The sequence below is a fragment of the Hemitrygon akajei genome, chromosome 11 (genome assembly GCF_048418815.1).
Source record: "Hemitrygon akajei chromosome 11, sHemAka1.3, whole genome shotgun sequence".
In the NCBI taxonomy this organism is placed as follows: Eukaryota; Metazoa; Chordata; class Chondrichthyes; order Myliobatiformes; family Dasyatidae; genus Hemitrygon; species Hemitrygon akajei.
Window position 1 is genome coordinate 142,003,596 of NC_133134.1, and position 16,639 is coordinate 142,020,234.

At 38.5% G+C, this 16,639-nt stretch overlaps 1 protein-coding gene across 8 annotated transcripts in view; it reads left to right on the top strand.

The window, feature by feature from the left end:
- Nucleotides 1-16,639, top strand: part of tpd52l2b (tpd52 like 2b) — a 61,818-nt gene that overhangs the window by 35,920 nt on the left and 9,259 nt on the right. For 4 of the 8 annotated variants that reach the window (XM_073061831.1, XM_073061828.1, XM_073061826.1 and 1 more), the window contains 3 exons: nucleotides 922-948; nucleotides 3,464-3,505; nucleotides 3,769-3,817. In XM_073061831.1, the coding sequence (XP_072917932.1) occupies nucleotides 922-948; nucleotides 3,464-3,505; nucleotides 3,769-3,817 (118 nt within the window). The remainder of the gene's footprint in view (nucleotides 1-921; nucleotides 949-3,463; nucleotides 3,506-3,768; nucleotides 3,818-16,639) is intronic. The other 4 variants (XM_073061827.1, XM_073061832.1, XM_073061830.1 and 1 more) reach the window with 2 other exon arrangements.

The window sequence follows — 16,639 nt, forward strand, 5'->3', positions numbered from 1 at the left end:
CCTGCATTAGACTCCAACAGCTTTATTGGGCAGGCCACATCGTTTACATGTCTGACACGAGGGTCTCAAAACAGTGTTTTAGACTCTTTTCTCGAGAAAGATTACCGGCTGGACAGAAAAGAAGTTTTGAGATAATGGGCTATGTCATAGCCTCTGTAAAATGCAACAATTTTCCTCATTTTTGGGAATCTCTGGCCCTTGACTACTTCAGGCCAAGGAGGCCTTGTTCGCTAAAACCAGAATGGAAACAAGGCATCCTTGATCCCGAGGATTTGATTAAGAAGATATCAAAGAGCTGAATGGTGTTTTTTCTACTCTTTGTAACATGAACTGAGAATTTAACAAATTCTAGAGTTTTAGTCTTGACTCATAAATATGTTTATCTCACATTTATGCATTGGGTTTGGTTAATATCACAATTTTTCTCTTTCTTAAAATGATGTAAAACAATTAAGGGGAAAAACATAATATTTGGATTTGGCTGTCAATAGTACTGCCACGGTTGCTTTGTGTCTATACTTTAGAATGTGTTTTTAGTACTAGATTTGTTTCTGTAGTGCTTGTTTTTCTGGTTAACTATGGAATATACTTTTAGTAAGTTTTTTCTTTGAGTTCCATAGGTCAAGGAAAACATGGAATTAGTTGGAGCTTCATATCCTTAAGGTGTTTCATTTGAAATTACTCTTGGAAACTTTCAGTGTGGCTTATTAAGAGCTTATTAATAAATTTCTGGAGATGTCCTCATGGTTCATATTTTGAAAATAGAACTTTAAAATCACCTTGAAATGACACTGAGCATCAGTCATCATTTGAGTGATAGTTTGCTTCTGTTGTTCTTCCATCATGCAAGTTATTGATACTATTGGCCTGAATTATTTCTCTTCTGGCTGACCTCTTTCCTTTGTTATTGGCTTATTTCAGGTCTCACCCTTTATCTCAGTCCTTTAGGTAAGATAAATGTGTAGCCACTTCTGGGTGAAAACATCGTTGAAAATACAATGTTTTTTTGTTTGTAAAATGGTGGAATTGTTTGTCAGATTTCTTAATTTGTCAAATTCAAAGTGCCCTTGCGCAGTAACTGTGGTTATGTGAATTGGTGATTAATAAACTTGTCGCAGGTAATAAATTATGAGAGTTTAATTTCACACAAAATATGAACAACTCTTTCAGTACTTTCATAGTTTTTCCTACTTACAGTTGATCTGTTTTCTGAACGTAATTCGCTTGGCTTTGATCTACAGTATATTCCAGGTTGAACATATTTTTAAAAAAAAGTAATTCCTAGTCTTAACATGACTACCCAGCATATTTTAGGAGTGTTTCACATTTCCAGTTCTTGTAATATTTTACTGGTGAAAAGGTTAAGTTGCAATGTTGATGAGCTGGATTGTCCTCTGACTCCTGGGCTATGCATTCACCTTCTATTGAATTCCTGAAGACTTTTGTGATTACACAGCTCCCAGGGCTGTAACAGCTGTTCTGAGGCAGAGCAGACTGTGAGCAGTATAATTGCTTTGAGTTGTCTTGTGGTTTTCTGATGGTCTATGTTGTCTCTACTGGTCAGACATTTGGGAACAAGGAAAATACACTTGATTTTTTAAGGTAGATTTTAGTTAATTGAGAAATGTTATTTTAATTGTAATTATTTTAATTTAATCCTGTACTGAGTACAGGATTAATGGTCAGTTACTTAAGAGTGTGGATGAACAAAGGGACCTTGGGGTTCAAATCCATACATCCCTTAAGGTTGCTGCACAGGTTGATAGGGTAGCTAAGAAGGCCTATGGGATGCTAGGCTTCATTAACAGGGGGATTGAGTTCAAGAGTAGAGAGGTCATGTTGCAACTCTACAAATCTCCGGTGAGACCGCACTTAGAGTATTGTGTTCAATTCTGGTCACCTCATTATAGGAAGGATGTGGGGGCTATGGAGAGGGTGCAGAGGAGATTTACCAGGATGTTGCCTGGATTGGAAAACAAGTCATGTGAAGCAAGGTTAGCAGAGCTGGGACTTTTCTCTTTGGAGCGTAGAAGAATGAGAGGGGACTTGATAGAGGTCTACAAGATTATGAGAGGCATAGATAGGGTGGATAGTCAGTACCTATTTCCCAGGGCACCAATAACAAACACCAGAGGGCATATGTACAAAATTAGGGGAGGGAAGTTTAGGGGAGACATCAGGGGTAAGTCTTTTACACAGAGGGTTGTGAGAGCCTGGAATGACTTGCCAGGGATGGTGGTGGAGGCTAAAACATTAGGGGTATTTAAGAGCCTCTTGGACAGGCACATGGATGAAAGAAAAGTGTGGGTTTAGTACTTTTTTAAAAGGATTATATGGGTCGGCACAACATGGAGAGCTGAAGGGCCTGTACTGTGCCGTAGTGTTCTATGGTTCTAATTGATCAAAAACAGAATTTATCTTTTACTGAAGATACTTGGCTTTCAGATTTATGGAATGCAGGATTATAAATGGAGGAATAAGACTGATGGGAACAATGAGAATTGCTATAGATCAGATGGACAGAATGTACTTGTCAGTTGTCATTAATGGAGCATTACTAGACTCACCGCTCCATGGCTGAGATGAAACAGAGGTGCCAATCACAATACATATCATGCACTTTTGTTCAGGTCGCAATCTGGGACAAGAGCTGTGCTAGGACCTGACTTCTAGCATGTTTTGTATTCTATATTTGAGTTGTGTTGACATTGTGTACTTGGCTCTGTAGACCTGGCTAGCCATTGGCATAATTCAGCCTAATGTGCTTCCTTATTCCATATTTCCCCAGCCCTTGCTTCAGTTTCTATTCTGCTGAACTCTTGTCACTTTAAGTATCTTGTTTACAACATTCTTCAGTACTTTCAAATTGAGGTCCTTTATCCTTATGCTGCCAAATGAAGAACCGGGTGATTTCTTGTATGAGAAAATCTTCTGACACTTTCGCTTATGCTCAAATGGTGATTGTGTTTGGCCCCAGGGAATAGTGAAGGTAGTACTGTACTGTTAAATTTATGATATAGCAGAATCAAGCATCTCTCCTTCCAGACCCAGCTTCTGCCATGTGATTCCTTGTATATTCAAAGGTGACTTTAAATGCATATACTGTGTTTTAAGTCCTGTTTTCTGAACAAATTGAAGAGTCTAAGGGATGATATATTTCCTAATGTTGGTCTACCAAGAAGCTTTGGTGCAGAACCTGTTTCGTATGGCATTAGGCATAATCAAGCATCGGGGTTATTATTTAAAAATCCGTGTAAGTATTATAATTAGTTTTTAAACTTTTTGTTTGCAAGTTCTTGTTTGCATAGTTTTAACAATAGTCATAAATTTGCTGTTCAGTGTTTGTTGTCATGAGAAACTGATACTTAACTATGATCTTTGTTTGACCATTTTTCATGCCCATTGGGCTACCATTACTTTTAATAACTTGGAGTACTTGTTCTTTCTTAATGCTTCCGAGTAGCAGTTATTCCATACGTCATTCAATAAGCATGCCTGCTATGAGGTAATTACACTATTTTGAACTTATTTTCCTTCATGATGTTACTCAGTTCTTGTACTTGCTTACTCAGGAGTTTGCCATTTCATGTTCCCTACATACTTCTAAGTTTTTGTGCTGCAAAGCTGGTCCTATTTTATTGCAGTCGTGTTAGATGTAGTCATTCTAGTAACTGATTAAAGGGCAAAGTCTTTAATCATTAACGGTGAATTCTAAAGGTTTGCTGAATTATGATGCAGTCAGCTATTTTCTCTTGTTTTTACTTTCAGGGAATCGCCTACATTCAAATCGTTTGAAGAAAGTGTTGGAAATCTAAAGGTATGTTGTGAAATTCAAACAGCCATCCCCTTTTTTTTTTTAAAACATTAATCATTGGAGACCAATCCCATTTTACGAAATATGTGGTTACACGTGTAGCAATTTTACTTTTTTTCAGTGTAGGAAAAGTAATTGTCATGCAGGAAACTCATCACCAAATCGTGGATTCTAATTTAACATGTGGCCCTGATGACATTTAATGAATGTTTCAGTGAAGTGTTAGATGAGTTTTCAGTCATTGTCACATCGAGCTAAGAACAAATTGTGAAGTGGTTGTGCCGATGCATTAAATGGTAAGTGACAGTGATGGCCAGGGGGTAATTTTTAAATACACCACAAATTTATAGAGACTATATAAACCAAATTTAGGAATTCCTGGGTTTTTTCAACAATATTTGATTTCATTAATTGAAAGTAGCTACAAATACCAACCTTTTTGGGGGGGATTTTTATCCTTTATTTTAGTTACTGAAATTACTAAGCTATTCCTTTGCCAAGTTGAAATGTGAATAGCTGAAGTACTTTAGAAGGGACTCCCATTGCCAGTTTTTTATTTTAAAGTGTAGATAATCTAAGTAGCACATTCAAGACTTACGGTTTAAAATGTTTAGTATTTAACTGACACTCTATATCTAAATGTTAGTTTTATATGTTGCATTAAGTTTATAATGTTTGTTCTCTACTAACTTGGGTATAAGCATTGTCATGCTTCTTACAGCCATCTCAAAGATTATTTTTCTATTCAAGGTTAACCTGTTATGCAGTCATACTTACAATTGACTACTTGTATTATTCCTAAAATGTGGAACCTGCATGATCCAAATCATATGTACTTTGTGTTCTTGCATTGCTATTTTGAACTTCCTAATAACTCAGATTCGTACGTATCTGCTGTGTTGCTGTCATATTTAGAGGGTGTATCTTTCCTTTAATTTTGCATTTATAGTCAGTCCACAACGATATTACTGACAAACTTTAAGCAGATATTTTACTGAGATGTGCAGTAGCAGAGCTTCTGGCTGAAGAGTGATGGTGTAAAGTGGAGACTTGATCTCTGTTGTTCTGGTTTTAAGCATGCTGGATGATTCTGAGAAATTAATACTTTTTTGAATAAATGAGGAAAAACTGAAATATGAACTCAAGTAGAATTTGTGGAATTCTGAACATTGCATTTTCTGCTGCTTCTGGCTGGAAAACTAAATGGCTATTGGTTAGCATCAAAAGGGGAGGTGATATCAAATAGACATGAATAGGAGAATGTTTCATTTTTAATTTGTATTAATAAAAACATTTTAGTATTTACCAAACTTCTGGAGGCTTAATGTGTAAACATAGAAACATAGAAAATAGGTGCAGGAGTAGGCCATTCAGCCCTTCGAGCCTGCACTGCCATTCAGTATGATCATGGCTGATCATCCAACTCAGAACCAGCCAATGAACCGGCCTCAACTGTTTCCTGTGGCAGAGAATTCCACAGATTCACCACTCCCCGTGTGAAGAAGTTTTTCCTCATTTCGGTCCTAAAAGGCTTCCCCTTTATCCTTAAACTGTGACCCCTCGTTCTGGACTTCCCCAACATCGGAAACAATCTTCCTGCATCTAGCCTGTCCAATCCCTTTAGAATTTTATACGTTTCAATAAGATTCCCCTCAATCTTCTAAATTCCAGTGAGTATAAGCCTAGTCGATCCAGTCTTTCTTCATATGAAAGTCCTGCCATCCCAGGAATCAATCTGGTGAACCTTCTCTGTACTCCCTCTATGGCAAGAATGTCTTTCCTCAGATTAGGGGACCAAAACTGCACACAGTATTCTAGGTGCGGTCTCACCAAGGCCTTGTACAACTGCAGTAGAATCTCCCTGCTCCTGTACTCAAATCCTTTTGCTATGAATGCCAACATACCATTTGCCTTTTTCACCACCTGCTGTACATGCATGCCCACCTTCAATGACTGGTGTACAATGACACCCAGGTCTCGTTGCATCTCCCCTTTTCCTAATCGGCCACTGTTCAGATAATAATCTATTTTCCTGTTCTTGCCACCAAAGTGGATAACCTCACATTTATCCAAATTAAATTGCATCTGCCATGAATTTGCTCACTCACCTAACCTATCCAAGTCACCCTGCATCCTCTTAGCATCCTCCTCACAGCTAACACCGCCGCCCAGCTTCGTGTCATCCGCAAACTTGGAGATGCTGCATTTAATTCCCTCGTCTAAATCATTAATATATATTGTAAACAACTGGGGTCCCAACACTGAGCCTTGCGGTACCCCACGAGTCACTGCCTGCCATTCTGAAAAGGTCCTGTTTACTCCCACTCTTTGCTTCCTGTCTGCCAACCAATTCTCTATCCACATCAATACCATACCCCTAATACCGTGTGCTTTAAGTTTGCACACTAATCTCCTGTGTGGGACCTTGTCAAAAGCCTTTTGAAAATTTAAATATACCACATCCACTGGCTCTCCCCTATCCGCTCTACTAGTTACATCTTCAAAAAATTCTATAAGATTCCTCAGACATGATTTTCCTTTCACAAATCCATGCTGACTTTGTCCGATGATTTCACCTCTTTCCAAATGTGCTGTTATCACATCTTTGATAACCGCTGGCATTTTCCCCACCACCGATGTCAGACTAACCGGTCTATAATTCCCTGGTTTCTCTCCCTCCTTTTTTAAAAAGTGGGGTTACATTAGCCACCCTCCAATCCTCAGCAACTAATCCAGAATCTAAGGAGTTTTGAAAAATTATCACTAATGCATCCACTATTTCTTGGGCTACTTCCTTAAGCACTCTGGGATGCAGACCATCTGGCCCTGGGGATTTATCTGCCTTTAATCCCTTCAATTTACCTAACACCACTTCCCTACTAACATGTATTTCCCTCAGTTCCTCCATCTCACTAGACCCTCGGTCCCTTACTATTTCCGGAAGATTATTTATGTCCTCCTTAGTGAAGACCGAACCAAAGTAGTTATTCAATTGGTCTGCCATGTTCCCTATGTTCCCTATGATCAATTCACCTGTTTCTGACTGTAAAGGACCTACATTTGTCTTGACCAATCTTTTTCTTTTCATGTATCTATAAAAGCTTTTACAGTCAGTTTTAATGTTCCCTGCCAGCTTTCTGTCATAATCATTTTTCCCTTTCCTAATTAAGCCCTTTGTCCTCCTCTGCTGGTCTCTGAATTTCTCCCAGTCCGCAGGTGTGCCGCTTTTTTTTGCTAATTTATATGTTTCTTCTTTGGACTTGATACTATCCCTAATTTCCCTTGTCAGCCACGGGTGCACTACCTTCCCTGGTTTATTCTTTTGCCAAACTGGGATGAACAATTGTTGTAGTTCATCCATGCGATCTTTAAATGCTTGCCATTGCATATCCACCATCAACCCTTTAAGTATCATTTGCCAGTCTATCTTAGCTAATTCACATCTCATACCTTCAAAGTTACCCTTCTTTAAGTTCAGAACTTTTGTTTCTGAATTAACTATGTCACTCTCCATCTTAATGAAGAATTCCACCATATTATGGTCATTCTTACCCAAGGGGCCTCGCACGACAAGATTGCTAACTAACCCTTCCTCATTGCTCAATACCCAATCTAGAATGGCCTGCTCTCTAGTTGGTTCCTCGACATGTTGGTTCAGAAAACCATCCCGCATACATTCCAAGAAATCCTCTTCCTCAGCACCCTTACCAATTTGGTTCACCTAATCTATATGTAGATTGAAGTCACCCATTATAACTACTGTTCCTTTATTGCAAGCATTTCTAATTTCCTGTTTAATGCCATCCCCAACCTCACTACTACTGTTAGGTGGCCTGTACACAACTCCCACCAGCGTTTTCTGCCCCTTAGTGTTATGCAGCTCTACCCTTATCAATTCCACATCCTCCAGGCTAATGTCCTTCCTTTCTATTGCGTTAATCTCCTCTCTAACCAGCAATGCTACCCCACCTCCTTTTCTTTCCTGTCTATCCCTCCTGAATATTGAATATTCCTGGATGTTGAGCTCCCATTCTTGGTCACCCTGGAGCCATGTCTCTGTGATCCCAACTATATTATATTCATTAATAACTATCTGCACATTTAATTCATCCACCTTGTTACGAATGCTCCTCGCATTGACACACAAAGCCTTCAGGCTTGTTTTTACAACACTCTTAGCCCTTATACAATTATGTTGAAAAGTGGCCCTTTTTGATTTTTGCCCTGGATTTGCCTGCCTGCCACTTTTACTTTTCACCTTACTACTTTTTGCTTCTACCCTCATTTTACACCCCTCTGTCTCTCTGCAATTGTTCCCATCCCCCTGCCACATTAGTTTAAAGCCTCCTGAACAGCAGTAGCAAACGCTCCCCCTAGGACATTGGTTCCAGTCCAGCCCAGGTGCAGACCGTCCTGTTTATACCGGTCCCACCTCCCCCAGAACTGGTTCCAATGCCCCAGAAATTTGAATCCCTCCCCCTTGCACCATTTTTCAAGCCACGTATTCATCTGAAATATCCTCCTATTTCTACTCTGACTAGCACGTGGCTCTGGTAGTAATCCAGAGATTATTACCTTTGTGCCTACTTTTTAGTTTATCTCCTAACTCCCTAAATTCACCTTGTAGGACCTCATCCCATTTTTTACCTATATCGTTGGTACCTATGTGCACCACAACCACTGGCTGTTCACCCTCCCATTCCAGAATGTCCTGCAGCCGCTCAGAGACATCCTTGACCCTTGCACCAGGGAGGCAACATACCATCCTGGAGTCTCATTTGCGGCCGCAGAAATGCCTATCTATTCCCCTTACAGTCGAATCCCCTATCACTATAGCTCTCCCATTCCTTTTCCTTCCCTCCTGTGCTGCAGAGCCACCCATGGTGCAATGAACTCAGCTGCTGCTGCCACCTTCCCCTGATGAGACATCTCCCCCAACAGTATCCAAAACAGTATATCTGTTTAGGAGGGAGATGACCTCGGGGGACTCCTACACTACCTGCCTACTGCTACGCTGTCTAGTGGCCTGTGTAGCCTTTACGTGCGGTGTGGCCAACTCACTGAACGTGCTATTCACGACTTTCTCAGCATCGCGGATGCTCCAGTATGAATCCAATTGCAGCTCCAGACGCTCAATGCGGTCTGCCAGAAGCTGCAGTTGGACACACTTCCTGCACGCATAGTCGTCAGGGACACTGGAAGTATCCCTGATTTCCCACATGCTGCAGGATGAACAAACCACGGGGCCGATCTCAGCTGCCATGACCTACCCAATACTTGCCTCAACTTTTGAAACTTTCTCCTTTGAAAGGAACTTACCCGGCCTTACCTCACTTGGAGTGAAGCTCGTCCTCAGCCTCTTCTCGTGGAAGCCTCTCAAGTCAAAGCCTTAAATCTCCACTCCTTCACTGGCCCACTCACTCAATGGCTGCTTTCCACATGGCCGCTTTGTACATAAGAACAGTTTGATTATAACCAGAGTTGGGTATTCCTTGACAGAAAGGAACAGTTTAAAGAACAAGATTTACTTTGTACATGGTTTTTAGCTATATTGCGAAGTTTTGTTCAATGGCTATTTTCATTGCACACTATATGAATAATACAATTCCATTTTCAGAAAAGTTGGGATATTTTCCAAATTGCAATAAAAACAAAAATCTGTGGTAATGTTAATTCACGTGAACCTTTATTTAACTGACAAAAGTACAAAGAAAAGATTTTCAATAGTTTTACTGACCAACTTAATTGTATTTTGTAAATATACACAAATTTAGAATTTGACGGCTCCATCACACTCAACAAAAGTTGGGACAGAGTTAAAATAAGATTGAAAAGTGCACAGAATATTCAAGTAACACCGGTTTGGAAGACTCCACATTAAGCAGGCTAATTGGTAGTAGATGAGGTATCATGACTGGGTATAAAAGTAGCGTCCACCAAAGGCTCAGTCTTTGCAAGCAAGGATGGGTCATGGCTCACCCCTTTGTGCCAAAATTCGTGAGGGAATTGTTAGTCAGTTCAAAAGGAACATTTCCCAATGCAAGATTGCAGAGAATTTAGGTCTTTCAACATCTACAGTACATAATATTGTGAAAAGATTCAGAGAATTCAGAGACAGCTCAGTGCATAAAGGGCAAGGTCGGAAACCACTGTTGAATGCGCGTGATCTTCGAGCCCTCAGGCGGCACTGCCTAAGAAACTGTCATTCTACTGTGACAATTATAGCCACCTGGGCTCGGGAGTACTTCGGAAAACCATAGTCACTTAACACAGTCCGTCGCTGCATCCAGAAATGCAAATTGAAACTAAGGACGAAGCCACACGTAAACTCTATGCAGAAATGCCAGCGAGTTCTCTGGGCCCGAGCTCATCTCAGATGGACCGAAAGACTGTGGAACCGTGTGCTGTGGTCAGATGAGTCCACATTTCAGCTAGTTTTCAGAAAAAATGGGCGTCGAGTTCTCCGTGCCAAAGATGAAAACGACCATCCTGATTGTTACCAGTGAAAGGTGCAAAAGCCAACATCTGTGATGGTATGGGGGTGCATCAGTGCCCACGGCATGGGTGAGTTGCATGTATGTGAAGGTACCATTGACTCTGAGGCATATATTAGGATTTTAGAGAGACATATGTTGCCATCAAGGCGATGTCTCTTCCCAGGACGACCATGCTTATTTCAGCAGGACAATGCCAGACCACAATCTGCACGGGCTACAACAGCGTGGCTTGGTAGACACAGAGTGCGTGTGCTTGACTGGCCTGCTGCCAGTCCAGATCTATCTCCTATTGAAAATGTATGGCGTATCATGAAGAGGAGAATCAGACAACGGAGACCACGGACTGTTGAGCAGCTGAAGTCTTATATCAAGCTAGAATGGACAAAATTTCCAATTGCAAATCTACTACAATTAGTATCCTCAGTTCCAAAACGATTAAAAAGTGTTACTAAAAGGAAAGGTGATGTAATACAATGGTAAACATGCTTCTGTCCCAAATTTTGTTGAATGTGTTGTAGCCATCAAATTCTAAATTTGTGTATATTTACAAAATACAATTAAGTTGGTCAGTAAAACTATTGAAAATCTTTTCTTTGTACTTTTGTCAGTTAAATAAAGGTTCACGTGAATTAACATATTACAGATTTTTGTTTTTATCGCATTTTGGAAAATATCCCAACTTTTCTGGAAATGGGGTTTGTAGATTCATCTAAATGGATAGTGAAAATTGTTTTCATTCGTGGATGACATTGCAATGCCAGTATTTGCTTCCTTAATAACAGTTGAGTTTTTCTATGTTTGCACTTAATTAACAGCAAAACTTAGCCTGTATTTTGAAGAGAAATACCAAAATCTGAGGGTGAGTTGAATATTCATACTGGTTAGATTATTAGTGACAGGCAAAGTATTGGGTCTTGTCACACAGTGGTTTGCTGTCAGGACATGTTATAGTCTGAGCAAAGAGTTGAGAGAATATAGAGATATAGAGATGGATATAGAGAATATCTTTTAAAATCTTCAATTTTTGATCATGTATAACCCTGAACTCCTGCCAATGAGGCACAATTGAAATCTTAATCCAATTGGGAGGAATGTCAGTCATACCTGTGAGTTCTGCAATACTAATATTACACTGTAATCAACTCTCAATATCTACTTTTGAAACCCGTACTTTTGTTTTATTTCTGCAGTATCAGAAACCAGAGGAAATGATTGTGTTTACAGTTTAAGCTAGAAAATTATTAATTTGAATTTTGCAGTCCAGATTCTACTTTACAGGCATGCTTTCATGATTTTTGGATTAACTATAGTTTTAGTAATTGACCAATATTTTAACACACTGAAGCTGAAGAAAACTGAACTTATGAGCTGAAGTGTTGATGTAAATTACAGTACATTTTAATTTTTTAAATCTTCCACTTTTTCCATGGGCAACATTTTAAAATGTATATAATGGCAACAGAAGTTGTCAGTTTAAGTAGCAACACAAAATGGCCTCCAGTCTCAATGCCAAGCAAAAACAGCAGACACTTGCACGAATATTGCCATCTGCTGGGCAATTTAAACTATTTAAAGTTTTGATAAAAGCTTTCAGTATTCAATACAAATGTATGGCAATTACTACGGTACTAATGTTTTTAACCGAGTAGAAATTTTGTACTTGGATAACTTTACAATAAATTCATGTGCATTGCAGGGTCCCAAGTGAATAAACTAATTAAATTGGTGAACTATTACATCTTACAAATGACTGCAATAAGAAATATATCAGAATCAGGACATGAAATTTGTTAACTTGGCAGCAGTTCAATGTAATACATAATATAGAAGGGAATAATAATAATTAAATAAATCAATTATAGTATACATGTATTGACTGGATTAAGAAACGTGCAAAAAAACAGAAATGCTGTATATTTTCTTAAAAAGTGAGGTAGTGTCCAAAGCTTCAGTGTCTATTTAGGAATTGGATGGTAGAGGGGAAGAAGCTGTTCCTGAATCACTGAGTGTGTGCCTTCAGGCTTCTGTACCTCTTTCCTGATGGTAACAATGGGAAAAGGGCATACCCTGGATGCTGGAGGTCCTTAATAATGGACGCTGCTTTTCTGAGACACCGTTCCATGAAAATATCCGTGAAGATATATTGATTAGAGAGATGATTGTCATGTTTTGTAATTAGTTTGCTTTCCTGCAGTGTGAAATCAAGCCACTAATTTTGGCAGTGTTATTTTGTGGATTCATAGACAGGGACGGTACAAAAGCAGAATGTTCAGCCAACTAAATCAATGCTGATAATCAAACATTTAATTTTAAACTAATCACACTTCACCATTTCATTCTTTCAGCATTCCCGTCAGCCCCCCCCCCCCCCCCCCCCGATGCTCTCCATACAGGCAGCAACCAAGATCACAATTTAATCTGGATTATTGGCGCTATGAGGCAGCAACTCTATTCTGTGCTACCCATACCTGTTCAGTTTAAAAGCCATAATCAAGTAAAGGTCCTTTGAATATCACTCTATATTTGGATGAACTCTGGGTATTAAAACAAATTGATGAAGACAATGTTTTTAAAAAAAAGAAGCAAGAGTTTCTAATTCAGTAGTTCATTCCTTCTGAACTATTCAGTAAGCTTCTGGCTGATCCTTTACCTTAGTGCCACTTTCCTGGACCAACCCCATATTCCTTGATTCTTTAAATGTTAATTGATAGACTATTTTACTATTGAATATCAGGTTCATATGGAAAAGATCTTCGGCTGAAGCTACAAAACCAAAGCACTTTAGAAACACAACACTATCTCAGGATGATGAGGAAGTGAATGTAAAATATACTGTTTGATCCAATGGGTTCTGGAATGAATATGTTGTGTTTTAGTTTAATGACTAAGTACAAAGTTTTGTACACATCCTTCCAAGAAAGGACCAAAGCATTGATGATTTTGTTCCAGTGCCTAGCATCAATCTACCTAGTAGTTTGTCAAATCTTTCCAAATCCTGCTAATTGCCACTGTAAAAGTGTATATCTAGCTTTGGATTTTTGTTGCCAGATGAGTTGTATTTATTGAATCAGAACTTGGTTTATTATCAGTATCACATATGGTGAAATAAACATTTGGAATATGCTTACTAATTCTAATCTTGCAGAACAGCAAATGAGAATGTAAAACCTTAAATTTCGAAACAAAACCCGTTGAAATGAGAAGTTGAGATGTTTAAAAAAAAGAAAAGCAGCTAAATCAGAGATGAGAGGTAGTTAGAAATCTTGAATCAAGTGAAAAATATTTTAGTGTTGAGGCAAATAGCAGCAGCACTATTTATATATTAAAAGAAAGGTAAGTGACAACTGAGGGGGAAATTAATGCATTTTAACATGATTGTTCTTCAAATCAGCTCTTCTAAAAGCAGAAATTCTTTTATTCTTTATTGCAATTCATCTTGGTTTCCCAACTGAATTGATGGATGCCCACAAGAAAATGAATCTCTGGGTAGTATATTGTGACATAGTGTACTTTGATAATAAATTTACTTTGAACTTTAGAACTCTCTGGGTGACTGACTAAAAGATCATTTTGGGGAATGTAATGCTTGGAGACAAAACCATTTTTCCAGCTGTAAATAATACAAAACCTCTAATATCTATAGCAGGTCCACGTGAAGAGTAAGGGCAGGCAGTTGTGAAATAGAAACATAGAAAACCTACATGCACAATACAGGCCCTTCGGCCCACAAAGCTGTACCAAAAAATGCTCTTCGAACTACCTAGACTTACCCTGGCCCTCTATTTTTCTAAGCTCCATTATATCCGTCCAGTGGTCTCTTAACAGACCCTATTGTTTCTGCCTCAGCTGCCGGCAGCCCATTCCATGCACTCACCAATCTCTGCATAAAATGTGATTTGGTGGCCTCTTAACTCTTGGTCTTATATAATTCAGAAATTTAATTTTGCTTAATACTGCTGAAAGAGCAAAAAGATTATTTAAATAGGAAAATAGCTGCTCATACTCACAGTATATGGACAAACTTAATTTAAACAGTTTAATGCACAGAAACCCAGGAGAAGATTATGGAAAAAATTATTATTTCTGTGGTCTTTTATCTACATCATAAAAGATCTTTGGGCTCGCAACTATTGGTACAGCCTTATTAAAGCTCAAAACTACTTATGTTAAATGAACAAGTACATTTGAAGTAAAAATAGGTGGAAGTGCATTAGATCAAATAGACTGTTATTTGTTCTGTTAATTCTTAGAAGTTGCACCTGAGCTGTATGAGGATTTTGTCTTAAAATAAAAACTTCTTTTGATTTGTTTAGGGCAACTTCAGAAATAGTCTAAATGTGGCAAGGAAGGAAGTTTTTGACTGATCACAAAATTAGCATGTGTAGAGATTGGTCAGTAAGTACACAGTAACAGGCCGGTGTAAATAAAAAAAAGATCATTGGCAGCCAGTGATAAGAAATGGTCTTGTACTAAATATAATTTTTTTTTTTTTCTTGCTCTCTCAATCAGATCCAAAAAAGGCTGGAAAAACTCTCTTCATCTTGGGCAACGCACACAAAATGCTGGAGGAACTCAGCAGGTATGGCAGCATTTATGGAATTGAATAAGCAATGGACATCTCAGTCCGAAACCTTGACTGTCTATTCATTTCCAGAGATGCTGCCTGACCTACTAAGTTCCTCCAGCATTTTGTGTGCACATGTGTGTTGCTTTTGACTTCCATCATCTGCAGAATTTCTCATGTTTATGTTCTTCATCTTCACTGTTCTGTATTAATATCCTGAATCTGTTTGAAAGATGGAGGCTGTCGATTGTTTATCATGGTTTTAATATAATTCTGAAGTTTTTAATTTTGGAGCAGAAATTGGACAGCATTGATAGGGGTACAAAATAGAGAATTAATAATGATGGCAGTACAAAATTAATGTATTGCTAGAAAAAGTGTTAAATGAAAGCTTAGGTGTATGCAATGTTACAACTCAGTTTTGGAGATGCATTATGGGTTATATGGCTTGGAGGGTTAGAAGGATCAAAAGTAGTCTGTACCTGAAACTTTGTAGGCAGGGCAGGAATACAAGACCCAGAAAACGAGACCATGGATATGCAGTTAGTAGAAAAAACAAAGTGATGGTAAATCAAAAGGAAGGAAACTCTGAGAAAAACAATATCTCAACAAGTGCTGAAAAGCTAAAATAGAACAATGTTGGAAGCAACAACATTTGTGGAGATAATATTAAAATTTCAGCTCTGTGTCCTTTCTTCAGAAGTGACTGGAACGGCAATTTGCTTTTTCCTTGAGACTTAATTTTAAGAAACTCGCCAAGCCCTCAAACAGAAACTGAGATTAAGCTTTGTGAAGTAGAAAGTCATCAGAAACATCAAGTTTCTCTTAAAATATTACATGCGTATGTAATTGGAGATGATGCCAAGTTGTACAGGTGCACAAGTTGCATTTCCACCTCTGCGAAAGGAGATGTGTTTCGGGAAGGGTTGATGTAAAGGATCCATCACAATTAATAACCAAGTTTAATAAACTGTGAATTTAATTTTTACTTGGAAAACAAAGATTATAAAATGTTGCTCACAATGCTGTGAGCTTGAATTCTTGAGCCCTTGTCTTTTCTGTGTGGTTATTTTTGGATTGTTTTTCGCCTTTTTAGGGAAAATTTACAATTCTGGCATGTCGTCCATGAATGTTTTTGATTTAATGTGTTTTAGTCTTTTTCTCTTTAAGAAACCTTAGAACTGAGTTATCTTTCTAATGTTTTTCCAGCAAGTGAGCAGATATTGTTTAAAATCACATAAGCAGCCGTGGTGTCTTTGTGGTTCCCTACTGGATCTATAGGAGTGGTTTTCCTTCTAATTCTGCTTTTGGGTTGTTTGCTAACAGAAAGGCATTACAATAAAAAATTCATAGAAGGTATTTGAGCTATGCCTAGCTACGCAGTCATGTGTATACAAAGAGTAAAGCAGTGGGCCAAGCACACACCCCTGAGGTGTGCCAGTGTTGATTGTCAGCAAGGAGGATATGTTATCACCAATCCGCACAGACTGTGGTCTTCCATTTAGGAAGTTGAAGATCCAGTTGAAGAGGGAGCTACGGAGGGCCAGGTTATGCAATTTCTCAATCAGGATTGTGAGAAATATGGTATTAAATGCAATAAAGGGTTAAAAGTTATTTCTTTTTTTTGTAATTTATTTTTTATTGAAGTTCATCATCAAACAAACATTTCCATAAGATGTATTTCAGACATTGTACATATATATCACAAATCTCCACAAAGTATTTATCTGAGGTATACACTTATAGAAAAGAGTGGAAAGAAAA